This window comes from Emydura macquarii, unplaced genomic scaffold (assembly GCF_026122565.2).
Source record: "Emydura macquarii macquarii isolate MOO-44397 ecotype Brisbane River unplaced genomic scaffold, CSIRO-AGI_Emac_v2 contig_450, whole genome shotgun sequence".
Taxonomy (NCBI): Eukaryota; Metazoa; Chordata; order Testudines; family Chelidae; genus Emydura; species Emydura macquarii.
In genome coordinates, this window is record NW_027130587.1 from 304,221 (window position 1) to 324,255 (window position 20,035).

At 47.9% G+C, this 20,035-nt stretch overlaps 1 protein-coding gene across 1 annotated transcript in view; it reads right to left on the reverse strand.

The window, feature by feature from the left end:
* The window catches only part of MPO (myeloperoxidase), a 53,789-nt gene extending 35,617 nt beyond the window's left edge, over nucleotides 1-18,172 (reverse strand). Inside the window, exons 1-6 of the mRNA XM_067537658.1 lie at nucleotides 18,097-18,172; nucleotides 13,861-13,954; nucleotides 10,601-10,776; nucleotides 9,744-9,867; nucleotides 8,750-8,879; nucleotides 1,041-1,247 (exon numbers count right to left, since the gene is read on the reverse strand). Coding sequence (XP_067393759.1) covers nucleotides 1,041-1,247; nucleotides 8,750-8,879; nucleotides 9,744-9,867; nucleotides 10,601-10,776; nucleotides 13,861-13,954; nucleotides 18,097-18,172 — 807 coding nt within the window. The remainder of the gene's footprint in view (nucleotides 1-1,040; nucleotides 1,248-8,749; nucleotides 8,880-9,743; nucleotides 9,868-10,600; nucleotides 10,777-13,860; nucleotides 13,955-18,096) is intronic.
* Between the last annotated feature and the right edge of the window lie 1,863 nt (nucleotides 18,173-20,035).

Sequence of the window (20,035 nt, forward strand, 5' to 3'; positions counted from 1 at the left end):
TTGGTCTTTGGATTATGTTTTTGAATTTGGGGAATACATTTAATTTGAGCCTCTATTGCGGTGTTTTTTTAACAGGTTATTTTTAAAGACAGTCAAGTACTCCCAGAGCATTAGACCAGTGCTCATTTTTGTAGTTGGGAAAACATCCAAATAATTAAATATATTGTATGAATCATCACAAGGCTACCAGGGGACTATGACATTCCAGACCAAATATTAAGATAAAATTAATATTGCAAAATAAGTCACTCAAAAGTTGGGAAATTCCAAATTTAAGGTAGATTCTGCCCAATTTGAATGTATCTGACACAGTCTTTACCTATGTGATCATAAATTATTATTACCCTAATGCCAGGTCACACATCTAGGAACAGAGTGTGTAGGGTATAATTGCAAGGTGAGGCTGTGTTCTGGAAATAAATGATAATGGACAGGAGTTAGGGTTCCTGGTGGAAACCAGCTGAACATGAGCTCCCAGTGCAATGCTGTGGCTGAGATGGCTAATGCAACATTTGCATTAGTGAGACCATTACTGAATACTGACTTCAGTTTGGGTGTCCACCTATTAAAAAAGGAAATTGACAGATTGGAAAGGGTTCAGAGAAGAGCTAAAAGAATGATTTGATCTCTGGGAAACTTGCCTCCTGGGAAGAGATTTAAGGAGAGAAGAGAAAGCTAAGAGGTGAGTTGATCACAGTCTATAAGAACCAATATGAGGAGAAGATTTCTGAGAGCAGGGGGCTCTTTAATCTAGCAGACAAAGCAAAATGAGATCCATTGGCTGGAAGCTGGAGTTCTCTGGCCCGTGTTATTCAGAATGGCAGGCTAGGGAATCACAATGTTCCCTTCTGGCCTTAAAATCTAAGAAACAACATCTCTTTCCTCCTCTTAGTCATCCCATCATGCCCCTTGGGAGGAAGACCCACGTGGAGGTACCTGCCCATGGACTCTGACAAACCCAGCCCTAGGGGTATCGATCCAGGGGAAGGTGAGGTGCTTCCTCACGCTTCTGTTCCCTCCAGGAGAAATCCTGACAGTACCTTGATGGGGAAGCAAGGCTCTTCTTTGGCACAGCTGGTCTCACAGTCCACAGCACTGCTGAAGGTGGCTATTGTTGGAGTCTGAGGGCCAAAGTCCATGTCATGGTCAACAAACTGTCCCCACTGCATGAAGATGAGCGCCCTCTGCTGATCCAAGGTGAGTTGCTCAGTGGGAAAGCGAGTAATCTGGTTTGACACATCTCGGACCTGAAGGGATTAGAGCAGAGAGGGTGTATGTGTGTGAGTAATATGATGGGCCTAGGAACACATATCTTGCACCAGATGGAGGAGAGGGGGTTAATTCCCAGGGCCATCCCCAGAGGTCTAAGTGAGATAGCAGCTGCTCAGATCTCCTTTTTGAAAATACCAGCATTGAAAATGTGAATTCTTTGTTTGCTTTCCACACAGGCACCATCCTAGCCTGCTTTACTAGAGAACTCTATCTCTTCATTTGCCATCTCTAGTCAAGTCTGTTAAGCACTGAACACACACTTTACAATACCCCACACATAGTGCTCCTTCGTTCATGAACTCAAAGAGCCTCACCAGTGCTTAACTGGTAATGAAAAGGGTGTCGGGGATCAAGCAATTTTTGTACTTTCATATCTGATGTGCCAAGTCCAGAGGTGCTGGAGCTTAGCTCTGGCAAGCCCTGGCACAAATGAAGCCCGAAGACTCCCAAAGGTGGACATGCATTATCAACCCTTCACGGATTGGAAATTGAAGAACACAAAGATTAAAGCCCCTGCTCTGAAATGGGAGTGTCATAAATGAGTTAGCTGCTGAACGCCTTTGAGAATCAGGTGCCTCACTTCAGGCACAAACATTTGAAAACACTGACCTTCACCCCTCTCGCCTCTGTTATCATTTCTGTGAAAAGCAGGGTATGTTATTCCTTCCCACATGGACGGTGGAGTCAGGCCTACCTGCCTACATAAGTCTGCGCAAAGGAAGAGAGTATTAAGGCCAGGCAGCTGAAACACTGGCCTCTTCGTTTTTAATGGAATTTCTTAGATTTTATTTTAAAAGGAAAAAAACGGAACTATCCTGTCCTGCAGAGCACACATTGAATGAGACAAGGACTTCAATAAACCCCTTCCCTTATTTAATGTGCACTTTGGAAGATCCACATGTTCACTACACAGCTAAATTAGCTGAAGGCCTTGTCTAGACTAAGATTTAAAGTGTGATGTTAGCACCTTTTAGCTATTATGCAAATTATTATGCAAATTAAAACCCTAATGTAGACAAGGCTCAGACAGCCTTTACCACTAAGGGGAAGCCAGTTTAACACATTTTTAATTATAAATTAGACTTTGAGAACATGTTAGAACATGTAACTTTCATCCCTAAAAGCCTTGCTTTTAGTAACTGTTTAGCTAGGAAGGATCAGAAATCTTACAACTCATTACCAAGCAAGCACCAAAAATGCAATATTTACAAATACAAAAGTGTGCATGTTTTTGCTCAGAGAGAAATGAACCATTGAGCAGGGTATCGGCATAGCAGACGGTGAGCCTCCTTATTCCAGCCAGACCCGTGCAGCATGTGTCTGGCTGGAATTACCTCAACAGTAATGCAAAAGTAATATTAGCAAAATAGCAGTTTCTTCTTTGGGTTTTTATAAACTTATTTGCACCTTTATTAAATATTGAAATATAGTTATAAGAATGTTATAGCAAAAATGGTAAAATGTATAACAATATATACTATGTCTGGTTATCTTGCAAAAATGTTAAAGCTAACCAAACAATTTCAACAGGTTTCCACCTTTGTTTCCCCAAATACAACTAAGCATTATAAAAGATTAATACCCTCAAAGTATTTGCATAAACCTGTATTTAAAATGGATTTTGATTTCATTTTGATTTAATTTAATTTAATTTTAATTTAACTTTTCTCTTATGATAGGTTAAAGGGAAGTCGTGCTGCTAACCAGTTAAAAGTCAAATTCTGTTACGAACTCTTTTGCACGCACAGAGTACTCAGTAGGAAAAAGCAGTACACCTTGTCATGGAAGATTGTGCGTATCTATTTTAGCAAGTAAGCATTATATTTAGTACAAAATATTAGCAATGCACACACCTCAAGTAAAAATGAATGTCTGTACAACAATTGCAAAAGTATAGCTTGTGTTATAAAAGCCTTGGTCTCTATTGCATTGTAAACAAACTAACAATCTGTGTATTTAAGTTTTGGTTACTGAAAACAAAAGAAATGTAAAACAAACATGCAAAAATATTATATTAACTAATTTAAGGTTGCATTCCACAGACCAAAGACACTAGAAGATATCACACCCCGAACAGTGTAAAGATATCAGTGCACAGTGACAAAAACCCCAGGCATCAAGAAAACAATAATGAAGTACTTTATAAATAACAGACTGGTCTGGTATACACCTCAGTATACCACATATGGACAATTAAGTTGGCAATCAACTAGAAAACCACCACCAGGTTAATCGGTCGTTTAATTTGAATTTGGCTACTGTGTAAAAGCAAGTATATTATTCTTGTATTATTTTGCTGCATTGCTGTATTATTGCTGTACACCATTTACAATGTGCATGGCATTGTTCAATTGTTTCACCAACACACAGGTAAAAATTAATAAACCAATGGCAGCAAACAACATAAAGGCAAGGAAAAAACTAACAAACAAACACCATTAAGTTACATAGTAACTACAAATTGTGTAAACAAACCCCGTTAGTACTAGTCACAATTTGGGGTCAGTGACACTGCATCTTAACTGAGGCACATGTTACTCAAAACAATCTTGTTCAGGATCTGGATACCAATATTAAATCCTGACCCTGCAATTTAATAAACTGCTTACTGTCCGTTCAGTTGGCTATGTGGAAGACAGCATCTATAAGAAACAACTGGATCTATGTCAACCACTGGGGTCGCACAAAGCAATACAACCAATGAAACAGAGAAGCTAGCTGTTCCTGTTTCTGCCCACCAAAGCTTATCATGGTGATAGCCATGATAACATGGATGGCCAGTACAGTGTAGTAACTAATCATAAGGAATTCATTGTAATGTCACTACTCCAAATTTCTGTTTTACTTCTTATGTACATAGCACTGTAGTACACACTGTAATAATGCCTATCCCAGAACTTCAAAAACACTGAGCCTACTACGAATAATAATACAGATAGCAACTGTAATTGCCCTAGTAGACGTATGTTGCTATCCATGGTACCAAAGTGGAAGAGCCAAACTATAACACCAGATTGAAAAAGGAAATATAAGGTGGTGTTATATGTAACATATATGCCCATATATACTACACACACATACATATCTACACACCAGATCCAAATTATCACATACATTCATTATTTGAAAGGGCTCAGTCATGAACTACATTCCATAGTCCAAGTCCTGGACCCGACCATTCCGAGGCCCACCATAAAGGACCAAAAATAAGTGGGAAATAAATAAAATCTGTCCATCAGTTGTATGAGGGAATGTGCAGACTAAGGGACAGATGGGACATGAGTGTATGGATGTCAATACAAGGTGGCCATATAACAGTGTTTGCCCACTGGGTCACCTTCAGTCCATGCATTATGCTTTTCTGGGACAACGGGTCAACATCCTCCCCTTAAAAAGACAAAAAGAGGGGGACTGTAGTAGAAAGTAAGAGTCCGAGACATGAGGCCTAGCATAACAGTCCAGATATGAGACCTGAGCTGAAGTCAGGTATAAAGCAAAGTTAGCAGGTGTTCTGCTGTGAACATCGGCAGGCTCACGGTAACTGGTAAGAACAGAGCTGGTAGAACAAACACACATCCCAAAGAAGTGATAGGCACAAGCACATTCCAGAAAGGTACCAGGACATCCCAATACCCCAGAAATAACGAGGGCTCGCTGACCTCCTCAGACAACACTAGAATGGGTAGAAATGTCTTGTTAATGTGATGAATAGAGATGTTTTGACCAAACCATGCAGCACAAGGTAGAGGGTGGTACCTTAGCACATCAGGAGATGGCAACTACACATGTCAGAGGGGTAATACGAAACTTGTTTGTGTCAATGTACAAAAGAGGGTCTTCAGGGAAAACGTATTTGGCCAGCCAAGGGGGAAATGGAAAGTCCTGCTGTTTACTGTTCTGGTCCATTGGACTCATGACAATCACCTCCTTGTCTGTCATTGTGGGCACCACTACGGAGGTTCTGCCCGTGTACCTCAGGGCTCCCACTGGCAGCTCAGACATCTCCTTCTTAGTGCTCTCAATTCTCCTATAGGCTTTATGGACCGACAGGGTGTTTGGCTATTAGTCCCCAGCTTGCTGTCCACAGTAATCAGTGAGTACCTTGAAGAGGCTGGAGTTGGTCCCTATCCACAGAGACACGTCAGAGATACCTTTAGGATCGGGGCACATTGAGGAAGCGGTGTCCGCCTCTTCTCTTACCCCGGCAACCTCCTCTGGAAACTCCAGGTGCACCATGACATACCCTTGATAGGGGGATTCCTCCATGCTGAGACCACCAGGCCAAGCCCTGGCAGGGGCTGTATAGGCAGGTGTTTAAGCATCTGGTGGTAAAAAGACTGAAATACGAGCGTCATTTGAGATCCCGTGTCAAGCACTGCTCTGCATTCTGTCCCTTCAATCCTCACAGGGACCTCTGCTCAAGGCCCTATCAGTCCTGGTAGATCCCCGCTGGACAGTGTTTTCCAGGGGAGCCTTCAAGTCCTGTGGGCCTGGGTAGCTCCCTTCCCAAGGTCCTTTGGCAGTTCCTCGACCCCTCCCAACTGCTCCTTAGCTTTCCATACACTACAGAGGGATTTTCTTCATTTCAACACTTGGCAGCACTGCGTCCATCCTGGCCGCACCAGTAGCAGAAGGATTGTCCCTTCCCCCTCCACGCGGGTGGGAGGGTGGCTCTAAATGCTGATTTCTGCATCATCACAGCCAGAGGCTCCTTATGGTGGGTGTCTTAGCTTGGTCCATGGTACTACGTAGCTCAGTTATCTGCTGTCAGGACCTGCACTTGTTGGGCAAGTTTTTCTCTGCTGCTCCCCATCAGTACGCTGGCCGTTCGCAGGAGCGCTGTGCTGGCTGGCTCAGATGGTTGGGCTTCCCACAGCTCACTGGGGGCCTGCCTTTCTTCCTCCTCTCTCATTTCATCAGCTGGGAGTAACGCGGGAGACTCTCCTGTCGTCCCCTGAACCGGAGATGAAGTAGAACCGGGTTCTGATATGAGTGCCTCCTAAAATTTGAGTCAGTCTGATCTGACCCATTTGCTCAGCAGTCACAGCTCCCCTCTTGCCAGATTTCTGAAGCAGTTTCTCCAGTCTCTGTATATAAGCTGAAACTTTCTCGCCCCTTTGCTGACGGGAATTAAGGAACTCACAATAAATGTCCTTCGAGCCCTCTGCGCTCCCAAAGGTGTGACTAAGGGCCTCCAGGCAGCCCTTCACACTGATCCCAGGTTAGTCAACTTCAAGGTGCGAATCACGTCTAATGCTGGGCCCCTGAGGCTCCCTCCTCGACGTCTTCGCTCTCCTGCATCTGGTGCTGCCCACGCCTGCAGCATTTCAGTGGTGTGTTCCAACCCGGCTTTAAACTCCCCTTCTGCAGGGACTGGGCTGGGATCCCCCGCAAACAACCTTCACTCATGATGGGAGCTTGGCGTAGAATGGGACAGCACCGCCTTTTCCAACACTTGCCCCAGGGCCTTGGCCCACTCATCCACTGGCAGGCTTCGGGCTGCTGAGTCCAGACCCAACAAACCCGGCATATCAGCCAGCATCCAAACGGCGATTTCCTCAAAATATAACAACACGCCTTTCCCAACCCAATGGCTCACTCAAGAGGTGCTTGCGACGGGCACTGACCAAGGGATCCTGGACGAGCCCCAAAAGTGTAACCCTTCCGCCGGTCACAGGTGGCAGCAACAAGGTTCAATTCAATATCTAGGGGTTCCTTCAACAGTACAATGCCAAACCGACTCAAGCCTTCACCCAGTCACCTGGGACAATCACACATCATGCCTTGGCTGCCTCTTGAGGCAACGCAAGCACAGAGGCTGAGTGTATAAAAGAAACATTTAACGAAAGGGGGAAAGTAACCCAGCATTGACTTGGGAAAACACCGCAAGCAGGATTCACAAGCATAAAATCATGAGTAAAACACCCACCCCCCGAGAACATTGGACTCTGAGGCAGAGGCAAGCCTCAAGGAAGGAATACCTGTCCCCGACCCCTTTCTCTTCCACAAGTGTTTGGCATCCGATCCCTCTGCTTATTGAGTTCAGTTCAGCTGACGGTGGCCCGCTCAGACAGGACAGACTGAGCACACTTCTGCTGCCCTTTGCTCATACAAATGGTAACTTTTCATTACCCCTGTATTCCAGTGAAATGAATTTGTAAAGTGTCCTTGTGTAATTCCAGACACTCAAGTTCACTGTGACACTCTGTACCTCAAAGTAGCGCCCTGGAAGCCCATAGTCACCGCTGTGATAGGGTTATGATATGTTTTGTACTAAGGGTACCTCGTGAGGTATCATTTTAAAAGTCTGTTGAACATTAATATCCTCTTGGATTGTCTGTGTTATCACTGTATGTGAAGTGATGAAGTATCCCAGACTGCATGTAGGGCCCATGAAGAAAGAACCCACTATCCCAGAGATACGGGCTGGGCTACACTGGAGAGTTTTGTCTGCAGAAGTCAGTCTGGGGTGCAGACTGAGATGCTCCTCCCACTGAGGTAACTCCCCTGCTATGGCAACACAATAAAACCACCTGAATGAGACGCGTAGGGCTCATGGCGATTTAGTTAGGACAAGGCACGGTCAATGTAGACATTGTGTCCCTTACATCCACTGTGGGGCTCTCGTTCTTGTCAATTTCCCCACCCCCAGGATAGCTGAGCAGCTGGTCTCCCCTCCCAGCTGCCGTTCTGGGTGCGGCTGTCATTACGTCCCACTTAGCAGCGACAGACGCCCAGCCACACACACTCTCCTTGCTGGGTATTTTTAAATATTTTTCTTGGGGTTCTTCATCCTCTGGAACTTTGCACTCTGGTTTTTGGCAGGGTTAAGAGTTCTCATACCCAAGAGTCCAAAAATGATGTGCCAAACCCCCACAACTCGTGAGACTGGCTGTACAACCAGGAGAACTTTGAAAATAGTAATTTGGGTCTTTTTTGCCCTCCGGGGTTCAGACCATTAGGGCTCAGGTTTCTTAGCTCTTCCTGCCCCCATGAGAGCTAGAAACTCTTTGTTAAACAATGAAAGCCGAGAGACCCATGGAATCGCATGACTTCAGGAAGGGGGGATTTCAGACAAACACCCAGTACGACGACTCTCCTGCTAGGATCATGTGAGTTGGCCCCGCTGGCTGAGATGCTAGGCATGTACTCGTGGCAGCTACTTCCTCCCTCCACTTGCACCATGGGGGCGACAGTTCTCTTTTTAGCCTGCTTGCTCGCTCAGACCTAGCCCAGGTACATCTCCTCATGCTGGGAATTACTCCCCCAGCTGGCAGCACAGACCTACTGGCCTGCCGTTTCTTTCATTTCTCTCGTTGATCAGTATGTGACCAGGCAAGAGCTGGTACAGGGGCTACTGATGGTGGAGGATGTGTGCCATGGGGCCTTGACCCATCCACCCTCCAGCAAAACTCTGAGCTCCCTGTCTACTATTTTAATTGAAATAATGTATTTTAAATGAATTGACGATCCTTACCAATGGGAGAGGAAATCCAGAATAAAGCTTTCCTTCTGTCCAGCCACGAGGGAGTGAAACGCCATCCTCGTACTCTGGAGGCAGCCATTGGACATAGGGTCTGTTTGCAGCCCCTAACGTAGGGTTTCTCCTGGGAGATGGAACAAAAGAATCTGATTTACAGTACAGCAAATTATATCATCATCATCATCATCATCCTAGATCCTAGGAACCCCAGTCACGGGCCAGAGCATTGTGTGAGGCACTGCACAAGCAGAACAAAAAGACAGGCCCTACCCAAGGAGATGACAATCCAAGACAAGAGACACCCCGTGGACACAGACCGACCAACAGGGGAGCACGAGAAAACAAAGTCGGTCAACATGACAAGTCGTGGCCTCAGCACACCAGCTGCCTAACCGGGGTGTCAAGGAGGAATTGGGAGGAGGGAAATGCAGTGGCATTGCCAATGCTTTTGGGAGCTCCTGCCCGGGGTGACGGGCAGAAGCGCCCGGGAGCTGGTTGGAGAACGTAACGGGAGGGCAATGAAGGATGAGCTAGCTGCCAGATGAAGGCAGGAGTCGAGAGTGTGCAAACCACCGAGCAAAACCATTGCCAATGTTTCAATGACACCCTGACACAGCCTGCCTGAGAACAGACTCTAACAGGAGCTGAAATCTGCCCTCTGCTTTGGCTGGGGTCGTGCCTTTCACTCGAGGGATTTCACAGAAACCAGCCCGAGAGCGAGGCCTGAGCCAGCCAGCCAGGAGCAGAAGAGGAGGAGCTTCCTGCCACTGAGCCAAAGCCGGCACAGAGCCAGCGGTGTAAAGGGCTCTTCAGTGAGCTGAACTACCAGGAGTGTGCAGACTCCAGTGTATGGCCAGGATCTCCTCTCCTGGCAGGAATGTTCCCCTGTGTGCCCTGGGAGATTACACTGGGACAGTCCTGGCGAGTGAATTGGGAAGTTACTCGAATATGGGAGGACCTGCTATCCTCCCTTGACAGCTAGCATCACCTGTTGTTGCATTCCCCTGTGATCGTTCGGTACGGGCTTTCTTCATCACATTCTATTTCCATATTTTGTTGGGCACATCCAGTAGCCTTGGAAATCAAGGTCAGCTGCGCTGGGGTCAGCACGTCTGCAAGAGAACGCAAAGGAGGTAAAGCAGCTCGGCTGTGCTGGGACGGGTGCACCGGAAATGGGGTGAGGACAAAGAAGTCCTGGAGGCCCCCTCTGACCTGTGTCAAACCACTTCCCCAGCTCACTTCTGCACTCAACAGGAAAGGCACAAACGGGCCTGGGGCTTTAGAACCGTCCTGGCAGCCTGCACTGCTCAGAGTCTGCCTGGACTCCCAGGAAACCAGAGATTGACGCAGCTGGGCACCTGCAGCAGGAGGAGGGAGGCGGGTGGCACCAGGGAAGAGTCCCAGCCAACAGCTGGGCAGTGGTCGTGCTTGACCCACATTCCAGAAGAAAGCGGAGGAGGAGGGGGGAAGGTGGGCTTTGCCCTCGCACACCGAGGAGCCAAAGGAGCTGAGTTCCTGACAGAATCTTGAATACAACCCCTCCTCCGACGTCTAGTCTCACCCGGGGCTTGTCCCCCAGGCGTAGCTGTCCCAGTGCTGGATGGGGAGCTGTTAGCTCTGCAGGGCGCTGCCTGAGAGAGAGAGAGAGAGTGTGTGTGTGTGTGTGTGTGTGTGTTCATCCTGCCGCCGTGTTTCATGGCCTGCCACTGCCTGGCAACAGACACTTGCAGCCACTCAGCCTCGGTAGGGGCTCCGTCCTGCTAGACTGACGTCCGTGCGAGTACAGCTCAGCCCCACGACACTGCGCAGGGACGGGCTCGAGGAGGGAAAGCTCCGCTGACGTACCTGTGACATTAAACTTCTCCTTCACAGTCCGCTGCAACTTCTCCTTCAGAAGCCTCAGGGTGGTTTCCATGTAATCGGCAGCTCGGATCGCGGACCTGGCTCCGGCCACTGGCTGCTTGAAATAGCCCAGGAAGTCGGCAGGGGTGAAGGTGTTACGCCTCAGTTTCTCTTTTATACTGAAAGAAAAAAAGTCTGGCTGCAGCTCTGGAGCAGAAACAATCCTAAAAGCTGCCCAGGGGCCTCTCTGCCGTCTGTCCCTCAGCTCACGGCACGGGTGCAGCAGTGACTATCCTGGCTCCCGTGTGCGGAGCAGGGCTACCACAACAGGTGTGCAGGCCAGAGCTGAGCAGCAGGTTATTGCAGACTGTATGCTACCAGCGGGTCTCCAGAATCTAGGCTTCCGTTTACAAACCAGATACGTTTCTACCAGCCGGGCTTGCAGACAGGGAAAACGACACCCTGGATGAAATTGTGTTTGGTGCCCCAGACCCCCACTGATGCCCTGGGCATGCCTCATTGCCCCCCAACTCCCACAGCCCCCCCAAGTCCCCAACCCTTCATGGTCCCCAGCCCTGCTGCCTCCCCCAGTGCTGAATTTGTAATGGAAGAGGGGCCAGGGCACAAAGGAAGCATGGGCCGGGTGGCCGGAGAGCAGCCGCCACCCTCACTTCTCTGCTGCTGCTGGTGGCGATGCTGCCATCAGAGCTGGGCGCCCAGCCCGCAGCCGCTGCTCTCCGACTGCCCGGGCCAAGCTGCACGGGGAGGAGTTTCTGATCCAGGGCCTCCCCCGCCATACACCCCCGACCACCATACCCACAGGAAGGGGGGACCCGGGGGCTGGTCTACTGCCCCAGGCTGGCAGCTCCAGGTGGCATCGCCCACTCCCCGCCTGCCGGCCAGGGGCTCCAGCCCCAGGCTCGCCCGCACTCACCCCCGCTGCGGCAGCCCAGGCCCGCCAGCTTGCGGCACTCGGACAGTCCTCCCAACCATGGCACCGCCCACACGGCCCACACCTAAAGCCGGCCCTGGCTATGGACATAACCTTCCCAAAGTGCCTGAAGGGGAACCGAGGCAGCGATGCCTGCCCAAGCCTGCACAGAGCCTGACGGTGCGGCTGCGAGAGATGCTCGCCCTGTTCCTCTCACTGAGCTGTAAGTGCCAGCGATGAGATGGCCACGTCAGCCATAACTGCTTTGCTACGGACCATTGCAGTGGTTGGATGGGAAGCAGGGGGAGGGAGTGACGGGGCGCGGGAGGGCAGCAATTGGCTGTGGCTGGAGGGAAGGTAACGCAGAGCAAACACAGAAGAATCACAGGTTGGCGAGGGAGAGAAACAGAGGAAGCCGGGAGGGAAAGGAAGAGAAGCAAAGGGCAGGAACAGCAGAGGCCTAAAGAAGCAGATTCTCTCAGTGCCTGGTGGAGATGAACAAATACAGACACCACCACCAAGTGGCCGTTTTGGGCCAGCTTGTTACAGGTATCGAGGTGCTGCACTCGTGTTGATTTCAATGTGTATAAATAACTCGACCCTCACTGGGCCAGGGAGAGGCACAGAGCAGAAGGGAGCATTGGATTATCCAGGCTGCCCCCTGCATACTACAGGCCACCCCCACCTGGTACCTGCACACTAACCCCACCAATGGCCTGCACAAGACTGACTCCGCAGCCCAGTGAGGCGGCCTGTCCTGAGGAGGGGGGGCAGACAGGGCCCTGTCAGTATTTAATTAGTTACACAAAGTGGAAACGTTACAGCATGAGAGACAAAGCACCTGTCCCACAATACCCTGCTGGCTAAGGCACTCTCCTGGGCAACAGGAAACTCAAAGTAAGCCCTGAGGCAGAGGAGGAATTGAATTGAATTGAACCTCACTTCCCTACATCCTGGGCTAGTGTAATAACCACTGCGCCAAAGGGACCCCACACCCCTCAGCCCTGCCCATCTGGCGTTGGTGCGATATGTTCAGCGTGCATCTCGCACATAGGCAAGGGAATCCCTCATTTGTGAACCCCCCTGAGTGTGAGGCGTCAGTTGGGCGCGGAGCAGCTGCACAGTGTGAGGAGGTGCCTAGCTGCCAAAACGTTGTACCTTGTGGACTTTATTGGCAGAAACTTGGTGGCCTATGGACTAAGGCACTGACATTAGGTTTTTAAGGTGCGGCTTGACAAAGCCCTGGCTGGCATAATTTAGTTGGGGTTGGTCCTGCTTTGAGCAAGGGGTTGGACTAGATACCTCCTGAGGTCCCTTCCAACCCTCATCTGCTGTGATTCTCTGATAACCCAGAGACTATAATTGTATGGCTAGTGCCCATCACTACTGGCCACTCCCAAAACCTTGTCACGTTTGGATTTCTTTTAAGCACAACTTTAGTTCTGAATTTCTTGGCCCGGGAATGCTGGAGATAGACTCCCATCAGCCCTGCAATGTTTTTTCCCCTGGACTACTGGTACATATTCTCAATCTCTGCTATATTTGAACAATGCTGCTAGTAACTTTGCATTATGACCTAATTTTTCCAGATGTGCCTTTTCCCAGAGTTTTCAGTATGTGTTAAACATGTGGAAAGTTTGAAGGCTTGGCATAAGTTGTTTGGCAGCTAAAGGGGCTCAGGATGACCTGTGACTCAAAAAAAGTGTTTTATTAAATGCTTGTTTTAATTAATTTGCCTAATTAACTAATTAACATTTAGCTGCAAATCCTGAAGAGATTCAGTCTTTGCTCCCAGATTAAGTGTTGTAAATTGGGAAGATGCATTGAATTCATAGGTGAAAAACTGAACCCAACCTTAACTACAGAGTAGCTGCTCACAGTTCCATAACTCTTATGTCAGAGCACAGGTAGCCATGAGGCTCCTGGGCAGGTCTTGTATATACGGCAGGCCCATGGGAACAGACTGTCTCTGTCCCTCCATCTCTTTTACTTGTCATTTTCGACCAAGGACTGCGTTGAATGCCACCTTAGTGACACCTCTTCTGTGGCCCTGCTAGAGAACATCATCATGCACAGCATAGGGCTCAGACATTGTCCTACGTGCAGCTTGGAGTAGGAGAGAGCCTCTGACGAGGGTAAGATATTGGATTTCAGCATATTACACACACAGAATTACCGTGGGCCAGATTTTTGGCACGGGTACTCAAGATGAGTTGCAGTTTATGCTGCAGGTAGTGACACTAAAAACAATGGAGCTACCTACGCACGGAGCAGGATGCTATTCACCATGGTAAGGGTATCAGAGGCTGCCCCCTGTAAATAGGGAACTCACCGGTCCCGGGTGTACTTGTATGCTGCATCCACCAGCTGTTTTGCTTCATCAACACTACTCAGAAGGGACGGAGCTGACAGCATCGCTGAGATATCTAGCCAAAGAGAAGAAGGGGCAGGACATGAGGACAATTCCTTCTCACCAGCTCACTGCACAGATCAGGGTTTGCTGTGTAACATAGACACATCCTTACAACTATTCAATACCCACAGAGGTTGGAAATTCAAAGGTCAGGTTCCCTTTGTACTATTCTCTATCCCACATAGTATATATTGCATCAAATTCTACCCTAAATGACTGACGTGCTCTGAAATTTGATTCCAGTTTAATGTAGTTTTTGTCCAAGAATTGCCTTGTTCCTTTCACGCTATTATCTACAGTACCTATTGGGGCAGGTTCTGCTTAGTTTTTGCTCTATGCCCTAGTCAAACTGAAGAAGAGCTCTGTGTAGCTCGAAAGCTTGTCTCTTTCACCAACAGATGTTGCTCCAGTAAAAGACATTATCCCACCCATCTTGTCTCTCTAGCTGAAATTGGCATTTCTAGGCCTGAATGTGTTTGGATTTCTTTTAAGTTTAATCTTTACTCTGAATTTCCTGGGTTCATAACAATTGTTTACGGGATTGTTACAACATCCCTGTAACGTTTGTTGTCCTAAATTATTGAGACATGCTCTGAAACTTGATTCCAGTTTAATGTGGTTTTTGTCTGAGAATTGCCACGTTTTTTTAAAAAAAAGAATTTCATACATGAACAGTAAATAAGAAACCCAACAAGACTGCCACTATGTGATATTACTAGCCATTTGAAGAAGCAGTATCAATCTTTTATTTTCATTTGCTTTTAATTTGTATGGCCAGATCTACTGGTACACGCTGCTTTTTGCCCCTCTGTAGCAGCGCAAAGCAGCCAGAGGGTACTGGCCATGGAAGCTGGGTTTACAGCTGTTTTGCAACGCCACAGGATAGCAAAGCAGTGGGTATACACCTCAGCTTCCCGCTCTTTCCTGTGCACATTCCCCTGCATACACATTCTGGTTTCCTCTCCTTCCTGCCATACCCTGTGTACCATTACACACCCTCCCTTCTCCCGCCGAATAAGACTGGAGCACTGGGTAGTTTCTGAAATGTAAGATGCAGAGCTAATAGTCTCTTTCCCATCATTCTTCATAGCAGAAAGTCTGGAAGAATAAGGAGAGAAGACAGACCTTTTGGAAAAGGGCAATTCACAGTGAGTTTCTCTGAAGGAAATTATTATTCTTCAGCCTCTGCCAAAGAAGAAACTTTCAGTTATGAAGAAAAATGAAGAAATCATAATTTATGCTAAAAATTATTGTACAAAGCTATTTAGCGAGATCTATTCCAAATTTACCTCTCTGTCAATTATTGTGTAAACTGACAATGCCTGAGCTGAGATCATTTCAGAAAAAAAGGTCTGAGACTAGGTGCTAAATCACTTAAAAGACTCATTTAAAATTAATTTTCACTTATAAGCTAATTAGCAGATTTACTTGTAAAGCCTCATGATATTCGTTCCATGCTCAAAGAGTAAGTGCTATAACTTAGGGGGAACAAGCTGCATTTTTCATCCCTGTGGCAGGATGGCTGGTCCCTTTAAGGACAGTGGGCACAGCTATCATGTGACCAAAGAGGTGCCCCCTTTCTCCCCCCCAGCTGGACTGATTATGAAGGTCAGGTGGCATTTGGGGCCAATAAAGGAAGAAGGAAATTAGGACTAGAGAGAAAAGCAAAAGCCTGGGGGTTGGAAAAGGCTGGAGGCAGGGGAGACTTGCCTGCTGCCCTCTGGATGGCAAGAAAGCCAGGGGCAGAAGAAGGCTGAGGGCCAGGGGAGCAGCAAGGGGATTGCCTGCTGACTTGTCCAAGGCTGAGGACAGACGGCATGAGAGAGTGTTGGAGCCTCTCCTGTGGGCGAAAGGACTCCAGGGAGGAAGAGTCGGGAAGGCTTCCCGCTAGAAAGGCCTGTGGGGGGAGGGGGTCCTGGATAAAACGCAGACTAGGACTGGAGAAGAGCCCGGGGCTGGTGGAAGGTGTTGGAGCTGAACAGGTGCTGTGCGCCTGGGATGTAGTTAGGGACTTTGAGACCTGTGTGAATTGTTGTCATTAATAAACCAGCCCCGAGCAGGGATATTTTCAGGGCCAGATTTAGGGGCAGGCGACCCAGGAGACCGCCTGGGGCACGGGGCTTGGGGGGGTGCCAGGCTCAGGGGCTGTTTTTGTTGTTAGTGACAAAGGGGAAAAGGAAATGTTTGAAGTTAAACGTTTCAGGTATTCCACAGGTGGACTCGTTTTACACGAGCCTCCCCGGATGTTCTGGACCTTTGTAGAATCTCATGGAACCTTCCAGACTTTCTGAGAACAACATTTTCCTCCAACCTCCTCGAATGCTGTGAGCCCGGCCCTCGGGGTATGTGCCACTCAGTCAGTGAGAGAGAAGAACCAACGGACGTGACGTAAGAGCCCAGCTGCGATATTGTGAACCTTGTGTTCCTGTGCGAGTGCACTTGTGTTTTCAGACTTCACGGCTGCAAGTAGAGACTAAGAAGGGACGTTTTCAATGAGACGCCAGAGATCTCTGTCAAACCCCTAGCGATGCAACAGTATAAAAGAAACACCGTTACTTCTTCAGCCATGCTTCACACGGAATGTGTGATGGCTTCCTAAGAGAGCGGAACAGAGACTTTTGCTCTCCCTCATCCTGTCTGTTTTCCAACACAGAAAATAAAAGAGGCCCCTGAAGAAGCCTTCAGGAGCTCAGAATTGGGAGCGAAAAGCTCAGTTGCAATCTAGTTTGCAGCAAGCGGCAAATCTGATGGGACAATGTCTGAAACAGAACAACATAGCAATCATCCCAGTGCAGAAGAAACTGAGGAGCGAAGCGTCAATGATGGAATCCCTATTACTAAGGACTTAGCAGATTTACCTGAAGATAAGGAATGGACACGTGAGGAAAGTGATGAAGAATCCTGGCAGCGTAAAGGCGAGTGATGATAAAGAAGAATGTGGCTCACATGAAAAGGAGAGTAATGCCAAAGAAAACGCTGGTTACATGGAAAGGAAAGAAATGATAAAGAATCAGCATTGCATGATGACAGAAACAGCAATGAGAAAAATTGGACACCACAAATGGATACATCAGATGCTGCTTTATGGCCGGCAATCCTAAATGCTGCCCATATTAACTGTACAATTTTGAACGGGCCGGACAAAATTGGGGATATGATGTTCCCAGTAAATGGGCAGAATAAATACAGATTTACAGATCCTAGCATGTAAATGTATCATCGTATATGACAGGACTAAATCCTGCATGCAGATTGTGCATCGAAGTCATGAAATGGGCTACAAATGCAATAACAAATAAGATATTCAGAAGTTTAACAAATGGGGGGAGAGGGTGCCAAAGACATGCCTTGCCTGGGATGCCATTTGGTCTAAGGCCAGCCCTGGGTATTCTTGCCCACAAGAAAGCCTCTGGCGAAGATCCTGAGGAGAAGAAGCTGAGACAGGGTCCCTGCAAATATCATGCCTTCCACAAGGAAGCAATCCAGGAATAAAGAGAATCCGTCTGAGGAATTGTGGCTCTGCGGCTAAGCCTGAGCTGAGCTCTGCACTTAAACAAAGTGTTCGAATCGCTGCTCTAAGAACAAACCTCAGACCCATCTGACCGGCAGAGCCACAAGTGCTGCCGCCATAAATAAATGCGGAAGAATTCGTGCTAACGCAATGATGGAGCCCTCACCGTCACAGTTCTGTAGGTAAGGCTGAGTTTTCCACTTAAAGCAGGGATTCCGTCTTTGTTAGGTGTGCAGAATGCAGCATCTCCTGCCCGGCATTCACTCTCTGAGTGCTGAATGAATACAAATAAACCCCATAACGTCTCCCTTCAATGTGGGCTGAACATCACCAGGAAACTAACTGTTGGAAACTTGCTGTCCTCTAGAATGCCCAGTGCAGCAGAGGGAAAGGGTCTAAGTGCCGCAGAAAAGGCAAACGATCAGCTACTAGACAGGCTCTCTGCTTTGTTTTCCTGAGCAAGCTGTTGATTTATTTTGGGGGTCAGCGTATCTCTGTGTAGGATGGCTGTGCAGATGAAAGGGTTAATTTCTGGTGCCTTTGTCATTTTGCACTTTTTCCGTCTCAAAATAGAAAACACTTTTTAAAAAATCTGTTACAAACTGATTAGCGCGAGCAGGAGGGGCAGGAGAAGGGGCTGATACCTTTCAAGGAAGATCCAGATCCCTGGCACAGGCTCAGGGTCACCAGGAATCCGAAGAGGAGGAGCCTTGGCTTCATCCCTGGAAAGAGACACAAACACACACAGGTTATTAGCAATAAAGGCTGCAAGGGATTCACAGATTTCATCCACCCAGCCAAAGAGATCACCTCACCCAGCTCTGACTCCCCCTCTCTTCAGCAAGCTGCAAGCCTAGACCTCAGACTCCTCCCTTTGGATATCGAGGGGCACAGAAGTGAGGGGTGATTTTAAACCCAGAAGAGGGCATTGCATTGGCACACTGCAGCCTAGCTGCTCTCATTCATAGCAGTGCCAGTCCAGAGTAATTCCACGGAATCACATTGCTACCCCACCACTGCAGAAAAGGACCTGTGGGTTACAGGGGATAAGAAGCTGGATATGAGTCAGCAGTGTGCTCTGGTTGCCAAGAAGGCTAACAGCATATTGGGCTGCATTAGTAGGAGCATTGCCAACAGATCGCGGGAAGTGATTATTCCCCTCTATTCCGCACTGGTGAGGCTGCATTTAGAGTATTGTGTCCAGTTTTGGGCCCCCACTACAGAAAAGATGTGGACAAGTTGGAGAGAGTCCAGCGGAAGGCAACAAAAATGATTAGGGGGCTGGAGCACATGACTTATGAGGAGAGGCTGAGGGAACTGGGCTTGTTTAGCCTGCAGAAGAGAAGAGTGAGGGGGGATTTGACAACAGCCTTCATCTACCTGAAGGGGAGTTCCAGGGAGGATGGAGCTAGGCTGATCTCAGTGGCAGTAAATGACAGAACAAGGAACAATGGTCTCAAGTTGCAGTGGGGGAGGTCTAGGTTGGTTATTAGGAAAAACCTTTTCACTAGGAGGGTGGTGAAGCACTGGAATGGGTTACCTAGGGAGGTGGTGGAATCTCCATTCTTAGATATTTTTAATGTGCAGCTTGACAAAACCCTGGCTGGGATGATTTAGCTGAGGTTGGTCCTGTTTTGAGCAGGTGGTTGGACTAGATACCTCCTGAGGTCCCTTCCAACTCTAATATTCTATGATTCCAAATTTCTGTCCTGTGGGCAATTCTGACATTTCAACATTTGTTTTCAACCTGAAATGGGACAAGTTGAAATTTCAAAAAATTGGGGGCAACAAATCTACTGAAACATTTTGATTTGGAAATGTTGAAAAGTTTCATTTGGATGTTTCATAGAATCACAGAATCATAGAGTTGGAAGGGATCTCAGGACGTATCTAGTCCAACCCTCTGCTCAAAGCAGGACTAACCTCAGCTAAATCATCTCAGCCAGGGCTTTGTCAAGCCGCAGCTTAAAAACCTCAAAGGATGGAGATTCCATCACCTCTCTAGGTAACCCATTCCAGTGCTTCACCACCCTCTTAGTGAAAAACCTTTTCCTAATATCCAACCTAGACCTCCCCCACCGCAACTTGAGACCATTGCTCCTTGTTCTGTCATCTGCCACCACTGAGAAAAGCCTAGCTCCATCCTCCCTGGATCCGCCTTTCAGGTAGTTAAAGGCTGCTATCAAATCCCCCCTCATTCTTCTCTTTTCCAAACTAAACAAGCCCAGTTCCCTCAGCCTCTCGTCATAAGTCTTGTGCTCCAGCCCCCTAATCATTTTTGTTGCCTTCCGCTGGACTCTCTCCAACTTGTCTACATCCTTTCTGTAGTGGGGGGACCAAAACTGGACACAGTACTCCAAATGCGGCCTCACCAATGCCGAATAGAGGGGAATAATCACTTCCCGTGACCTGCTGGCAATGCCCCTCCTAATGCAGCCCAATATGCTGTTAGCCTTCTTGACAACCAGAGCACACTGCTGACTCATATCCAGCTTCTTATCCACTGTAACCCCCAGGTTCTTTTCTACAGAACTGCTGCCTAGCTCGTCAGTCCCCAGTCTGTAGCTGTGCATGGGATTCTTC